Source organism: Leopardus geoffroyi, chromosome B1 (genome assembly GCF_018350155.1).
Source record: "Leopardus geoffroyi isolate Oge1 chromosome B1, O.geoffroyi_Oge1_pat1.0, whole genome shotgun sequence".
Classification (NCBI taxonomy): domain Eukaryota; kingdom Metazoa; phylum Chordata; class Mammalia; order Carnivora; family Felidae; genus Leopardus; species Leopardus geoffroyi.
The window spans coordinates 62,063,396-62,079,793 of NC_059327.1; the positions used below are offsets into that span (position 1 = coordinate 62,063,396).

General features: G+C 34.7%; 1 protein-coding gene across 4 annotated transcripts in view; it reads right to left on the reverse strand.

Annotated features, from left to right (window-relative positions):
* TLL1 (tolloid like 1) overlaps nucleotides 1–16,398 on the reverse strand; it is a 213,385-nt gene that overhangs the window by 65,678 nt on the left and 131,309 nt on the right. For all 4 annotated transcript variants that reach the window (XM_045463733.1, XM_045463738.1, XM_045463745.1 and 1 more), the window contains one exon: nucleotides 8,992–9,107. In XM_045463733.1, the coding sequence (XP_045319689.1) occupies nucleotides 8,992–9,107 (116 nt within the window). The remainder of the gene's footprint in view (nucleotides 1–8,991; nucleotides 9,108–16,398) is intronic.

Genomic DNA, 16,398 nt, shown 5'->3' on the forward strand with positions numbered 1-16,398 from the left:
ATATGGTAACACCTGGATTTTGACATTTTGATGTGTCATTACCAACTACTCAGAGGAACATCTTTCACACCTCCTCTTCCTTAATTCCTACTCCACTCCATACTTAATCAATTCCAATTTGCACAATTCCCCTAATGTTCTCCCTCCATTTTCACTGACCTTGTTCTCCATACCTCTTTGCATTAACTGAAATAATTTCAAAAGCCGTGTTGTTTTCAGGTTCACTGGTCTCTAATTCACCCTACCTGTATGGCCACTTTAATCCCTTCAAAGTTGGGTACCAGTGGCTTCACATTCAACTCAACATAAATTTCTAAGCCTGGACGTCACGACTCTAGGGTCATAACCCACCACTGCTGCCTCATCTTTCACTACCTCAAACACAGAATCTGCATCCCACCCATCCCTGACTTCTTGCCATTGTGCCCTGAAAAAGCACCCCCAATTCCAGCACTCCTTTATTCAGGGTGTACGTAATTCCTCCCAGGACACCACTCTCACTTTCCCTGTTTCTGGAATCCCTTTACACCTTTCAAAGTCAGTATCAAAAGTCTAGATCTCTCAAGAAGATCTGAGCTCTCCTATCTCAGCATTTCCACTTTGCTTGCTTCTTATTTGTGGTTTTGTATGATTAAAAAGAGACTTGATTTATTTAATTATTCTCATGTATTATTTTTCATTATCTTATTTTTGGTTTATGTACTCAACACCACTTTTCCAGAAAAACAAAACAAAACAAATCACTTATGTTTTCCTCAGAAAAATATGAAGTGTAAGTTTATTTTTTTTTACTTAAAAATGATTTCATTATTATTTATTTAAAAAATTTTTGCCCAACTTATTTGAAAAATAATCTTTATAAACAAATATACGGCAAGTCTTTTTTGCCCTCAAGCGCAGTTCTGGTCTTTTTAGTTTCTTCTATTGATTCAGAAGCTTATTTTGATATTACCACAGAGTATGAATTACCAAAGCTCCATAATGTTTTTCTATCATCTTACAGTGCAATTCACTTTTCTTCATTTTTTTCTAACTTGCCGTGGTTATTCCAACCCTTAATATTAAAAATTTTTTTAACGTTTATTTATTTTTGAGACAGAGAGAGACAGAGCATGAACGGGGGAGGGTCAGAGAGAGGGAGACACAGAATCTGAAACAGGCTCCAGGCTCTGAGCTGTCAGCACAGAGCCCGACACGGGGCTCGAACTCACGGACCGCGAGATCATGGCCTAAGCCGAAGTCGGACGCTTAACCGACTGAGCCACCCAGGCACCCCAACCCTTAATATTTTATAAATAACCTCTGAAATAATTGGGTATAGGTATAAAACAAAAATCTATTGGAAATTTACTGCAATTACATTAAAGCTATACATTAATTTGGCCTACTTAAAAATTTTTAAACATTTAAAAAAAAAAAGGGTGGTTCAGTCAGTTAAGTGTCCGACTCTTGATCTCAATTCAGGCCTTGAGTTTAAGCCCCACATTGGGCTCTGCGCTGGACATGAAACCTACTTAAAAATAAATATATAAGGGCACCTGGGTGGCTCAGCCATGATCTGGTGCTCAGGTCATGATCTGGCAGTTTGTGAGTTCAAGTCCCAGCTGTTCAAACTGTGCTGACAGCTCAGAGCCTAAAGCCTGCTTTAGATTGTGTGTGTGTGTGTCTCTCTCTCTGCCCATCCCCTGCTCACACTCTGTCTCTCTCAAAAATAAATAAATATTTTAAAAAACTAATAGATTAAATAAGTAAATATTAAAAAAAAACCCTATATATTTATTTGGGAAAAACTGACAATTGTAATATATCCTGACATATGATACATATCTCAACATCCTGCTACATGACAAGTTAGTTTTTTTCAGTCCCACATTAAAGCCTTCAGTTTTTAAACTCTGTTCCATTTTAACATATTTGTTTTATCTGATCAACTTAAGTGTGTTTTTTTAGTTGATTCTTCTGAATTTGTAAAAAGATAAAATATATTCTCTATAACTAAAGAAAAATTTAATGATTAGCTCTGCTAATTGCAAATTGTGTGGTGTCAAGGGGGTTACTCAATCCTTTCTTAAGTTCAACTTCGTCATATATAAAATAGAGATAATTACAATACTAAACCCGATAGGGCATGAGAAGTTTAACACGGTGCCTGGCATAGTAAATACTCAATAAATATTAGTTTCTTATATTTACTAAATTGAAAACGTTCCTGCTATGCTTAATTCATCACGTTGTCATTCAAAATACATATTGAACTCTAGTGTTGCCAGCATTTATGAAATGTTTAGCCAGCTTTTTCTTTCCATTTTGATACAATTATTTGACAAAATAATAGATTTTATAATACTGAACTATCCTCATAATACTGAGCCAAAACATTTGCAGTTTTGTAAATTATGCGGCTTGATTTCATTTGATTAAATTTATACAACATTCATGTTTTTATATTCATATGTAGGGCGCTTGACAATTTTTTCATATGTGTTGTGTATGCTTATCAGAATTTTACTAGTTTAGTAACATAAATGGAGAGATTACACATTGTTATACAATGCACTTAAAATGCATTTTATTACATGGGAGAAATCTTGAGATTTTAGAATTTGAAAAAACTGCCATGAGAAATCATCTGCAAACAGCGTAATTTTATAATAATTTCTGTAAACTTATTTTATATGGTTATAATTTATTCAATTTTTAGGTGTCATTAAATCACTTTTGGTATCTTCAATTTCCAGGATCCTACATTAAGAAATATTTCAAATGAAAATATTCCTGCCGGGGTGCCTGGGTGGTTCCATCAGTTAAGCATCTGACTCTTGGTTTCAGCTCAGGTTATGTTCTCACGGTTCATGGGATCAAACCCTGTGTCGGGTTCTGCAGTGCAGAGCTTGTTTGGGATTCTCTCTCTCTCCCTTTTTTTCTACCCGTCACTTGCTTGCATTCATGTGCACTCTCTCTCTCAAAATAAATAAACAAACATTAAAAAAAGAAAGTATTTCTGCAAGTTTTGATATGTCACAAAGTTAAACATATAGCCAATTATATACAGTGAAACTACATTATCATGAATTCAAGTAAAAAAAATATTTCACATTTCCAAACAGAAAAAAATACTTCCCAAAAATGCTAATAAAAAAATAATCTAAAGTATAAACCATAGGCAGGACAAAAATGAGCCTTAATGGAAGTCCGAAATGCAAGAAGAAATAATGAATAAAAGTATTTGATAAATCTTCAAATGCTATTGAGAATGAATACTCATGCACAAGAGAATGAAGTCACCTTTAATTTAAGCCATATGCAAAAAATAATTCAACAATGAATTAAAGACCTAAATGCAAAACCCAAAACTAGAAGAAAGCATAGAGGAAAAGCTTCATGATTCAATGATTTCTTGGATATGGCACAAAAGCACAAGCAAAAAAAGCAGGAAGAGTTAAGCGGTGCTATGTCAAACTAAAAGGCTTTTTTGCGAAACAAATAACACGTTAAAAAGGCAACTACAGAAAAGAAGAAAATATTTGCAAATCATATATCTCATAAAGGGTTAATAGTCAGAATATGTAAAGAAATCCTAAACTCCACAAGAAAAAATAAAAGAATCCAGCTAAAAAATGGGCAAAACACTTGAAGATAACATTTCCCCAAAGATGATATACAAATGGCCAAAAAGCTTATGAAAAGATGGTCAACATCACTAATTATCAGAGAAATGCAAATCAAAACCACAATGAGAGGCTCAGTAGGTAGAGCATCTAACTCCTGATTTCAGCTCAAGTCATGATTCCATGGGATCAAGCCCCACGTTGGGCTCCATGCTGAGCACGGAGCCTACTTAAGATTCTTTCTCTCCCACTGCCCAGTCCTCTGCTTGCAGGTGCACTCTCTCTCTCCTTTTCTCTCTCTTTAGGGTTACTGGAGGGGTTCTGGGAGGGGGGATGGACTAAATGGGTAAGGGGCATTAAGGAATCTATGCCTGAAATCATTGTTGCACTATATGCTAACTAATTTAGATGTAAATTTAAAAAAATAATAAAGTCAATTAAAAAAAAGAAAAAAAAAAAAAGAAAACCCCACAATGAGATATCACCTCTGACCAAAAAGGATGGTGACTTCCAAAACAAAAAACAAACAAACAAACAAACAAACAAAAACAGAAAACACTACATACTGGTAAAGATGTGGAGAAATTGGAACCTTTCTACATTGTTGGTGGGATTGTAGAATGATCCGACCACTGTGGGAAACAATATGGAAATTCTTCAAAAAATGAAAAACAGAACTACCAAATTATCCAACAATTCCACTTCTGGGAATATATCCACAAGAATGGAAAGGACTGTCGTGAAGAAATATCTACATACTCATGTTCATGGTAGCACCATTGACAATAGCCAAAAGATGGAACCAATTCAAATGTCTATCAATGGATGAACGGATAAACACATGCGGTCTATACATATACTGGAATATTATTCAGCCTTAAAAAGAAAGAAAATCCTGTCACAAGCTAAAACATAGTTAAACTCTGAGACCGTTATGCTAGATGAAATAAGCCAGTCACAAGAAGACAAATACTGTAAGCTTCCACTTATGTGAGGCATGTAAAGTAATCAACCTCACAGAAACAAACAGAATGGTGTTTGCCAGGAGTTGAGGGGTGGGGAAAATGGACTTGGTTAGAAGGTACAGAGTTTCAGTTTTGCAAAATGGAAATGCTCTGGAAAATCACCGTCACAACAATGTGAATGTACTTAACACTACTGAACTGTACACTTAAAAATAGTTAAGGCAGCAAGTTTTCCACGTGTTTTTACCAGAATAAAAAAATTGGTAAACATCTGTGTATAGTTTCACAAATGTTAAGTGCAAAAAAACAATATCTCATTTATGTCAGGATGAAACAAACTGGAAGAAAAATACAAAAATAACAGCATCTAAAAATGAAGATAATGAGAATTGTAATCTTTTTTTAGGATATTTTTACGGTTTGGGAGAAGGATAAAAATACTAATTAAATATGACTCCATTAAAAAGACTGCTAGAGCAGTGCCTGGGTGGCTCAGTCAGTTAAGCGTCTGACTTCGGCTCAGGTGATGATCTCACAGTTCGTGTGTTTGAGCCCGGTGTCGGGCTCAGCGCTTACAGCTCAGAGCCTGGAGCCTGCTTTGGATTCTCTGTCTCCCTCTCTGACTCTCATCCACTAATGCTCTGTCTCTGTGTCTCAAAAATGAATAAACATTAAAAATATTTATAAAAAAAAGACTGGTAGAAAAAGCGTACCAAATATGAAAATACACACTTAAAACTTTCAAACCAATAGAGAGAAAATAAATGAAACCATAAATTCAATACATAAAAAAGCAAAAAGTAAAATAAAAGAAACAGAGTGGAGCATACAGAATGCAAAAAAGAAATAATAATACATCAGTAATCACAATAAACGTAACTGCAAGAAACACTCTAGCTAAAGACAAAACTAGCCATCATGAATTAAATAAAAAATTAAACCAAACTATTTGCTTTCTAAAAGGGACACACGTAAGACACAAGATCATAGAATGACTGAATGTCTAAAGCAAGATGAATATATATCTGGCAAGAATATAAATCAAAAGAATGTGCAACCTTATTGATATCAGAAAAAATAAGAGTATTGACCTAAATCATAACTAGAGATAAAGAAATTTAGTATATAATAACAGTTTGATTATCAAAAAGATGTTATATTCTAAACATAACATGTATATAAAATTTAATAATATAAAACAAAATATATTTTAAATATTATTTATTTTAGAAAGCAAAGAGAAATTAGTAACTCCTTTGAATACTGACAAATATTAGCATACCTTTCTATTTGATAGATGAAGTAAAAAATAATCATTAGAGAATATAACACTTCACAATTAAAACGCTAATGCATATATAGAGAACTTTGCATCCAATTACTGCACAAAACACATTTTAAAGAAATAATTATTCTTCATGAATATTGGCCACTTCCAAGGTCATCCTGCCAGCCTCAAAATATTTCAGGGATTGACACCTTACATACTATAATCTCTCATCAGAAGTGACTAGAAGGGAAATTAATAAGAAAAAGTTGACTGGAAAAACAACATGTGTTTACAAGTAAGAAAATGTATGTTACCAAAAAATATGTTGGTTGAGAAGAAATAATAAGAGACAAAGAAGAAAATGAGAATTGAAAAATAGCAAAAACACAGTGTCAAGCTAGTGAAATTCAGACAAAGTAGCTTTTAGAAGGAAATCTATAGCCTTGAAGATTTGTATTGGAAAAGAAAAAAATTCTTGGAATTAGTGAGTTAAACTTCCAACTAAAGAAGTGAAAAGAATAGCGAATAAACCCAAAGTTTAAAGTAAAGAAAATAATAAAAACAAAGAATGAAAAATGAGTTGATATTGTTCATTGACCACTTAATTGAATTTATTTGCTCATCATCATACACATTAAGAAAAATAATTTTAAAAGAAGATAAATGTGTTGATTTCTTCCTATTTGCAATATTTTGGAAAACACAGTTTTATTGGTACTCATACTGATAAGAAGAGTGAATTAACTTTGAATACTGATGGTATGGGTGCTGCAATTGGTTAGGAAGAACAATTTTTTTCCTGATACTATTTTGCTCTTATGAGTTGATTACATTTGATTAATCTTGTTCCAAAACTTTTCGTATTCTAGAATTTTATTTTCAAAATAATGTATAGTTTTAAACTTACTCTCATTTATCAGATGTTATATTTTGCTTTTCAGTACCTTTTTAAGACTGACTTTCGTAATATATTCTCATAACGCTTACTCAAAAAATCTAAACAGAAATTGATCAACACCTGTAACTACATTATAACATAGAGTTTTAGTTCTTTTTTAAAAATTTTTTTTCTTAATGTTTTTATTTATTTTTGAGACAGAGAGAGACAGAGCATGAGCAGGGAAGGGACACAAAGAGAGGGAGACACAGAATCGGAAGGAGGCTCCAGGCTCTGAGCCATCAGCACAGAGCCCAATGCAGGGCTCGAACTCACAGACTGTGAGATCATGACCTGAGCCGAAGTTGGACACTCAACCGACTGAGCCACCCAGGCGCCCCGAGTTTTAGTTCTTAAACGGAAAACAACTGTATGAAGAATTATGTATGCATTCCTGTATTCCAAATGAGCTGTAACTTTTTATGTTTAAAACTCTTCACATCGCACGAATGTTTCATTCAATTTTCATTTTGAGTTTTTGCAACACCCTGGACAGCTCCATACCAATGATCCTCTTAACATTCAATTATCAGGAATATCAAACTTTCTTTAACCTTAACTGAATTTTCACCAAAACTCTAAGTCTATTTGAGTCATTCCAGATAAATCAGCCACAAGCAAATGATAGAAATTATTTAATAAGTAGCAAAAATAAATATAAATATCAATACAATCTTGGTCTGGGAAGACTTTTAAGATTAGCATTCAAGACAGAATCCAGAAGTTAATAGATTCATTCATTTCCTTTCTGAATAATTTTTAAATGTATAACCAAACTAAATATAATAAGGGAAACTTTCTTCCTTTTCAATCCTTATTATGCCATGACTTCCATCAAAAATGTTGAAAAAGAAGTGGTGTGATAGAAATAAATACTTTCAGAATTTTCCCAAGTATAATGATATTTGCAGTAATTTTTGTCAATTTTCTTTCTGAGATTAATAAAGTATCCTATGCCTAGTTTGCTCACGGTTTGTTGTTGTTGAATAAGTAATAGAGATTTCTTCTTGATTTAACTGAGAGACACATCTAATAGTGTTTGTGTATACACACATACACGCATATACATTTACCTTTGGTTTGGTACAGAGGATTTTACATCCATATTCAACTGTGAGTTTGGATTATAATTTCCTTTCTTATATTGTCCTTGTCAGGACTGCTATAAAGTTTTTGCTAGCCATATAAATAGCAGAATGGATCTTCCTTTTTATTCCCTGGAAGAGTTTATATAAGATTACACCTATTTGAATGTTGGCTAGAACTCACAATTAATGCCATCTGAGACTGAATGTTCATTGCTGAAAAAGATTTAATAATTTAATTAAATAGGAATTCATCTTCTTTAGTGGTCATAGGAGTATTCAAGTTGTTTTTTCTTCTTGAGTTAGAAGTCAATAGTATTTTGTAAGAATTTTCCCATTTCATCTCCGTATTTAAGTTATTGGCATAATGTTAGGCGTCTAGAGCATCTATGGTTATGATAACCTTTTTATTCTGATTATTAGACAATTGTGCTTTCTCTGTTATTCTTTTTCTTGTTTGATCTATTTTCAACCATGTTCCTATTTTGCTAAGTTTTCTCAATGTACCAACTTTTTCAGACTTTATATAATGCTATTTTCATCTCATTAATTTTATCTTTTTCTATTACTTCCTCCATTATGTACTTTTCTGTTTATTTTACTACTCTGTTTCTAGTCATTCAAAAGGGATGTCTAACTCATTCATTTAGGGCATTTTTTATTTGCTAATGTGAGCATTTAAGCTGTGAATTTCCTTCTAAGTACTGCTCTAGTTGAATCGTACAGACTTGCTATTCAGTATTTTTGTTGCATTATAGTTGAAAATAATTTCTCATCTTCCCTATAATTGCTTCATAGTTGAACTGGATATCTGATATTTCTTAACTTTGAAATGTGTGGGATTTTTCTAGTTATCTATCTAATACTTATTTTTAACTTAATTTCATTGTGCCTGAGAACATAATCTGTATTATTTCAACACTTTTAGAGCATTTACCATTTTTTAAACTAAATTTTTCAGAAAGTTCCCAGAGTTTAAACAATTGCCATTATAAAATTTTTGAGTTTTCAGTCTATTATTTGAAGAATCAAATAACAATAAAAAATAAAGCAAATTATATTTAAAAGAAGATGAATCTTCATATTTATATAAGACTAAATGAGAACTCTCGATGGTATGCACTACCTTCTCCCCTGGGGTCACTGAAACTCTCCAGATGCAGTGCGTATAAGAAGGATAGCCATTTGGAAATCCTGGAGAGGAAAGGTTGCCGTTGGATTCTTGAAGGGTTTCTCCACATGCTAAAAGGAACACAAAAAAAGATATATATACTTGATTTTTTAAAGAGGTAAGGTCATTCTTTAATTTTTATGAAAGACATGGACACCATAAACAAAGCCCTGAGTCTTTTGTTGTTAAACAAGAATGTATACTTGTACACTGTAAAGACTTTTTGTTTCTAAGTTTCTTCTTATGGCTCTATTACCAGGATTTCAGCGTACTTAATGGAATCATTAGGGCTAACCATAAAACAAGATTAAGAGATAAATAATATGGCATTCATAAATTTCCTCCTCATGGGGACCTTCCTCATTCATTCCTGAGGAATCCATAGGTCACCCATACTCAGATTCAGGCCAGTGGGTATCTGGCTGATGTAGCTATGGGATCACATGAAACATTATTAATATTTTCAGTATAAAGTGAAGCTCAGTTTGGGGCGCCTGGGTGGCGCAGTCGCTTAAGCGTCCGACTTCAGCCAGGTCACGATCTCGCGGTCCGTGAGTTAGAGCCCCGCGTCAGGCTCTGGGCTGATGGCTCAGAGCCTGGAGCCTGTTTCCGATTCTGTGTCTCCCTCTCTCTCTGCCCCTCCCCCGTTCATGCTCTGTCTCTCTCGGTCCCAAAAATAAATAAACGTTGAAAAAAAAATTTAAAAAAAAATAAAGTGAAGCTCAGTTTAGTAGCAAATATCACATCAAAGTTGACAACAGAGAAATCTTAAATAATCACTAGAATACAACCAATAAACGTGGTATCTAAATGTCATACACAATGAAAATTTTTCTCAAACTGAAAGAAATTGAAAGGTTAAAAACATCAAGGAAGATTAAAATTTTCCAACAAGATGTAGACATTTATTTACTCTTTCATTTCTGTTGATCATAAGTAAAAATTACTGGGAAAGCAATTATGTTTTCCTCTTACTAAGGCTGTCTAATTTCTTGGAAGTAATTATCAGTCAACTGAAAGAACAAATTATCAGCTGCTCAGCCTCAAGATCTGTGTGATTGACATCTCTAAGGCCATTTCAACAAAGATACAATTAGTTCATTGGTTCAGGTTAGTGGTCAGAATCATTTTATAATGGGTTTTCCTGTTGCTTTTGTAAGACATAACATGTGCTATATGAACCTAGGCTGCTTAATTTAAGAATAATTCCTCCACTGCAGCCTGTCATCTTTATAACCTTCACTCAATAACTTAAAAAAAAAAAGTCCATCCTCTCTGAAGGAGACTGAAATCAGACTGAGATATTACCATATTATAGAGTCATAGCTACCAGCAGGTGAACTCTCGTCTCAACAAATCCTCCATAAATAATAAATGGTTTTGCATATCTTCAGTTAAATGAAGAAAGAAAGATGGTGACTTTGCAAACAAAACAGAGCTGTAAAAAGTCTGATATATAAATACTTATTTGAAAACATAGATATTAAGTTTGCACAACAAAATACATTTTAAGTGGAAGTAAGCAGTGTTTATTCTGATGAATAGGCAGATAAAAGCAACTTTAGAATAAAATAACAATGCTCAAGGTCAAATACATAATTCAGCACTTTCCATGAATCATGTAAGGGCTCTTGATAAATGTAACATTACAAGAATCCTTAGAAAAATGAAAATTTATTAAGATTTTATTAATGCAAACAATGCACTTCTGAGTAGGATCAGTTCAGATGCTAAATAATCATTTGGGAGTTGAGTGTGTGTCAATGAAAAAAACTATAATTCATAGCAGTATAAAAATAAATTCTTTAATGATTGAAAACTACACTAAGCCACACAGAATGCTGGTACTGGATTTAGTAAGTGAAAATAAATCAATTAAGTATATTTCATTCATAGATGCACACAAATAACACTGTTCTGATAAACAGAAAAAACTGGAAAACTCTATAAAGTGAAAATAACCAGAATACACAATTTAATTCAAAATATTAAGTAAATTTGGGGCAACTGGGTGGCCCAGTTGATTGAGCATCCAGCTCTTGATTTTCAGCTCAGGTCATGATCTCATAGTTCATGAGATAGAGCCCCACATGGAGCTCTGTGCTGAGAGCACAGAGCCTACTTGGGATTCTGTCTCCCTCCCTCTGCACCTCGCCCACCCCACATACACACACATATGAACTCTTTCTATCTCTCAAAATAAGTAAACTTTAAAAATACATATTAAGTAAATCTATTATATAGTACTTGCTCATAATGCCTATAACTGTTTGTGCATTTACCTCAGTAAGTGTGGTTGTCCCAGGCTACCTGATCCCTACTACAAAAGATATTTCACTTTCCCCAGCCATACATTAATTAATGCTCAGGTGTAAAAAGCAAAGTCTATTATTAAAAAACTAAAGGAAAATCAGCAAGAAAAAAAAGTGGCACTACTAAGTTAAAATGCATTGTCGGTTCATTTACTCAACAAAGTCCATGGATGAGAAAACTAAGTTTTAGTTATGGCATTACCACTTATTAATTATGCCATACAATTAAGTCACAAAAGTTTCAGCTTCAGTTTTCTTTTGTTAAGTGGTCATCTTATTAACATATACTTAATAAAGTTGCTTTGTAGGGGTCAAATGTTATTATGCCCCGAATCCTCTTAACCCATAGAAACCTCTTCCAGGAAGATTGTGGTCTAAAGGGTTTGAATACGTGTTTGAACTTAACATGTCATATTTAGGAGGGAAAAAAAGACATAAATAAATATAAACAGGCAAATTATTATTATAACTGTCCTAATAAAAATTACTGTAAAACTAAATATAATTCAAAAATTAAACTTCTATCTCTCTAGGCAGATGACACTATCTTAAAGTATAAAACAGTAAACATTCCACATACACATAAAACTGTTAGAACTAATAAACAAATTCAGCAAAGTTGCAGGATACAAAAAATCAGTTGCATCTCTATATACCAACAACAAACAATTTCAAAAGGGAAATTAAGAAAATAATCCTATTTATAATAGCATCAAAAATAATAAAATATTTGGCAATAAACCAATGAGGCAAAAGATTTGTACACTGTAAATTACAAAACACTGCGGAAAAAAAAATTAAAGATAACACAAATCAATGGAATGATGACCTGTATTCATGACTGGAAGACATAGTATTGTTAAAATATCCATATTACCCAAAGCAATCCACAGAGTCAACACAATCTCTATCAAAATCTCAATGGCATTTCTTGCAGGAAGAGAAAAAACTAAATCCTGATATTTACAAAGAACCACAAACCCAAAATAGCCAAAACACTCTTGAGAAAATCTAAGCTAGAGTCTCCCACTTCCTGACTTTAAAACATATTACAAAGCTACAGTATTCCAAACAGTATATGATACTGGCATAGGATAGACATAAATAGAACAACAGAAGAGAACAGACAGCCCAAAAATAAACCCATATATATATATATATATATATATATATATATATATATATATGGTCAAATGATCTTCAACAAGGGTGACAAGACTACTCAATGGGGAACGGATAGTCTCTTTAACAAATGGCATTGAAGAAACCAGATATACACATTACAGAAGAATGAAATTGGACACTTTTCTTATACCATCCACAAAAATGAACATAAAATGAGTTAAACACTTAAATGTAAGACCCAAAACTATAAAACTTCTAGAAGAAAACAGGTGAAAAGCTTGAGAACAGTAATTCTGGCAATGATTTCTTGGATACGACACCAAAAGCACTGGAAATAAAAGCAAAATGGACAAGTGAGACTACATCAAACTAAAACAGCTTCTGTGCACCAAAGGAAATAATCAACAGAGTGAACGACAACTTTCTGAATGGGGGAAAATATCTGCAAATCATGTATCTCATGAGGGGTTAGTATTCAAAATATATGAGAAACTCCTACAAGTCAATAGGAAAAAACAAAATAACCCAATTTAAAAATGGGCACAGAAGCCATATAAATGATCCACATGCATACGAAAAAAAAAATGCTCAACATCACTAATCATCAGGGAAATGCAAATCAAAACTACAATGAAGTAACACTTCACATCTGTTAGGATGGCCATTATCAACAAACAAACAAAAGCAGAAAATAAGAAGTATTTGCATGGAAATGGGAGAAAATATAGCCTTTGTGCACTATTGGTAGACATAAAATAGTGGAGCCACCATGGAAAACAGTGTGGAATTTCCTCAAAAATTATATATATATATAATTCCCAAACGATCCAACAATCCCACTTCTGGGTATTTATTCAAAAGAATTGCAAACAGGATCCTGAAAAGACATGCGTGTTCCTGTATTCACTGCAGCATTATTCACATTGGCCAAGAGACAGAAATACTCTAAACATCCATCAGTAGATGAGTGAATAAAGAAACTACGGTATATACATAAAACAGAATATTATACAGCCTTAAAACAAAGAAATCTGTCATATGCCACAAAACAGATAAATCTGGAGGACATTATGCCAAGGTCAGTTACAGAGACATTACAGTTACGGAGAGATAAGTACTGCACGATTCCATTTACACGAGGGTTCTAAAGAGTCAAACTCGTAGAAGTGGAAAGTGGAATGCTGGTTGCTAGGGGCTGGGGAAGAGGGAAATGAAGAGTTGCTGCTCAGTGGGTATAGAGTTTCAATCATGCAAGATGAAAAAGTTCTGGAGATCTGCTGTACAACCATGTGCATAGAGTTAACAGTATTTACTGTGCAATTACAAATTCGGTAATAAGATAGATCTCATATTATGTGTTTGTTTTGCCAAAATAAAAAACAATTAGTAACAAAAAGGCAGTTAAACTTCTAAGTACTTTATCATAGGATTAATTTCACTTCCGAATCAGGTAATTCGCATATACCTTATTCTTCCAGAATAGAAAATTGTGTTTAAATTGTATAAATGCTATTTGGATTGTGTTTCTTGAACGATTATTACAAACTCTTTTCCTATTAATTACATGCTTAAATTTGCAGCTGTCTTCACTTCCATCTACAGATACTGTCCTTATCAAATGTCTGTGATATTATCAAATACCAAAGATTGAGAACTTAACTTTCTCCATATTCCATAGGATCACAATTATAATTTTATTAAGGTTACAGAAAACATAGGTAGATATACACAATAATTTCTGTTAGATAAATCTCTTCCCAAAGGAGCTTGACAAATTCTAGATTAGGGGAAGAAATAAAATTGTATCCAATCAACTTAGTACTACCTAATTAACTTATATTTACATCCATAAGCTTTTAAATATAATAAATAAAATGTGGGTTTAAAATGACTTTAAGACAAGGAAATGCTAAAAGGAATCTTAAATCACCTGAGAAATAATGTGAGATTAATTATTCCAGTTATGTTATTTCTTACAATGTTCTATTTTTTTTTAATTTTTTTTTCAACGTTTATTTATTTTTGGGACAGAGAGAGACAGAGCATGAATGGGGGAGGGGCAGAGAGAGGGGGAGACACAGAATCGGAAACAGGCTCCAGGCTCTGAGCCATCAGCCCAGAGCCCGACGCGGGGCTCGAACTCACGGACCGCGAGATCGTGACCTGGCTGAAGTCGGACGCTTAACCGACTGCGCCACCCAGGCGCCCCTCAATGTTCTATTTTTGAGAGAGAGAGACTCACACTTGCGAGCAGGGGAGGGGCAGAGAGAGAAAGGGGACAGAGGATCTGAAGCAGGCTCCATGCTGAGAGCAGTAAGCCCAATGTGGGGCTTGAGCTCACATGTGGGCTCAAACTCACCGTGGGGCTCAACCTCATGGGGGGTTCGAAGTCATGAATCACAGGATCACAAGATCACAACCTGAGTCGAAACCAAGAGCCTGGTGCTCAGCCCACTGAGCCACCCAGGTGCCCCTAATTACTGAAATATTTTAAAGCACATTTCAATAGTAACTACCTAGCCTAGTCTGAATCACCCTTTAAAATGAAGCATAAGCGCCCACTCCAAGGAGCCATCCTCCCCCAGTGTGCACTCCTCACAGAACTGCAGTAGCATCCTTTAAGGATGAGAGTTACTTCCTCACCAAGTGATATCGTCTGTGTGATACCCCAGAGGCTCAGCCATTTGTGTGTGTTGTCTATGCTTCCTCTTCTGTGGCCACAGCATCTGGCACGGTGCCTTTCACGGGTTAACGGTGACTCATTCATTCATACAGCAACTATTTATTGAGCACTTAATCTACATCAGATTCAGAACACCAAGAGGGAAACCCCAACTCCAAGCCCACGACAGCTTATATCTAGTGTGGGAAATGGCAAATGAACCGATGATTAGATGAGTAAGATACAAAGACCAGGATCAAATAAGGCATTTACCGCCGTAGAGTTCTGGGAGACCAGAGAGTCTTTAAGGAGGACGTGACATAGGAGCTGAATCCTCAACATGAGCTAGGATTTACCAGGATGCAGTTGCCAGCCTTCTGGCTGGAGGAAGAGGCCAGAGGCAAGCATACTATGGTGTCAGGAGCGTGACGAAAGAGAGGTGACAAACTAGGCTGTAGAGGAACTAACTAGAGAAAACACTCAGGGAAGAGTGGAAAAAATCTTGAAGTGACATAATGGAAAGGAAATTAGCCTTTATCCTACAAATAGGCAGAGCAACATTTGAATGTTAAACAGCCACTTTAGGAGCTCCCGGGTGGCTCAGTCATTTAAGCATCCGACTTAGGCTCAGGTCATGACCTCAGGTTCCTGAGTTCAAGCCCTGCATCGGGCTCTATGCTGACAGCTGGGAGCCTGGAGCCTGCTTTGGATTCTCAAAACTAAAATAAATAAACATTTTTTAAAAAGCCACTTTAACAGAAACATGGCCAGAGAAATAAAGAGATGTAAGAATGGAAGCAAGAGGTGAATTAGGAGGCATTTCAGCAATCCAGACAAAAGCGGAGGTTCCCTGGAGGAGGGGATGTGCAAGAATGCAAGATTTTAGGAAGGCAGCAGGACTGACTCACTGCAAGAAGTGAGGGAGGAACGAGGTGAGAATGCTCACCACAGTTCTGGCTTCGGCTGCCTGAGGACCTCTGCACGGTACCATCCACGGAACTAGGGAAAGTTTACAGGGAGATGAATAAATGAGTCCACGAATAAATGCGGGAAAAAATGGCTGAGTTAATTCTTTTGCATGTGGGGCAGTATTTTAGCCAAGAATTGTGTATATACAAGCCTGTATAGAAGGTATATACTACCTGGAATCTCGGAAAATTAGATGAGGAACCAAGAGATTAATGCTTTGGCAAACTGCCAAGAACCTTATGTCAATTTTAAAGGTAAATTTAATGAAACAAATGTTTAAAGCAGTGTGAAGTT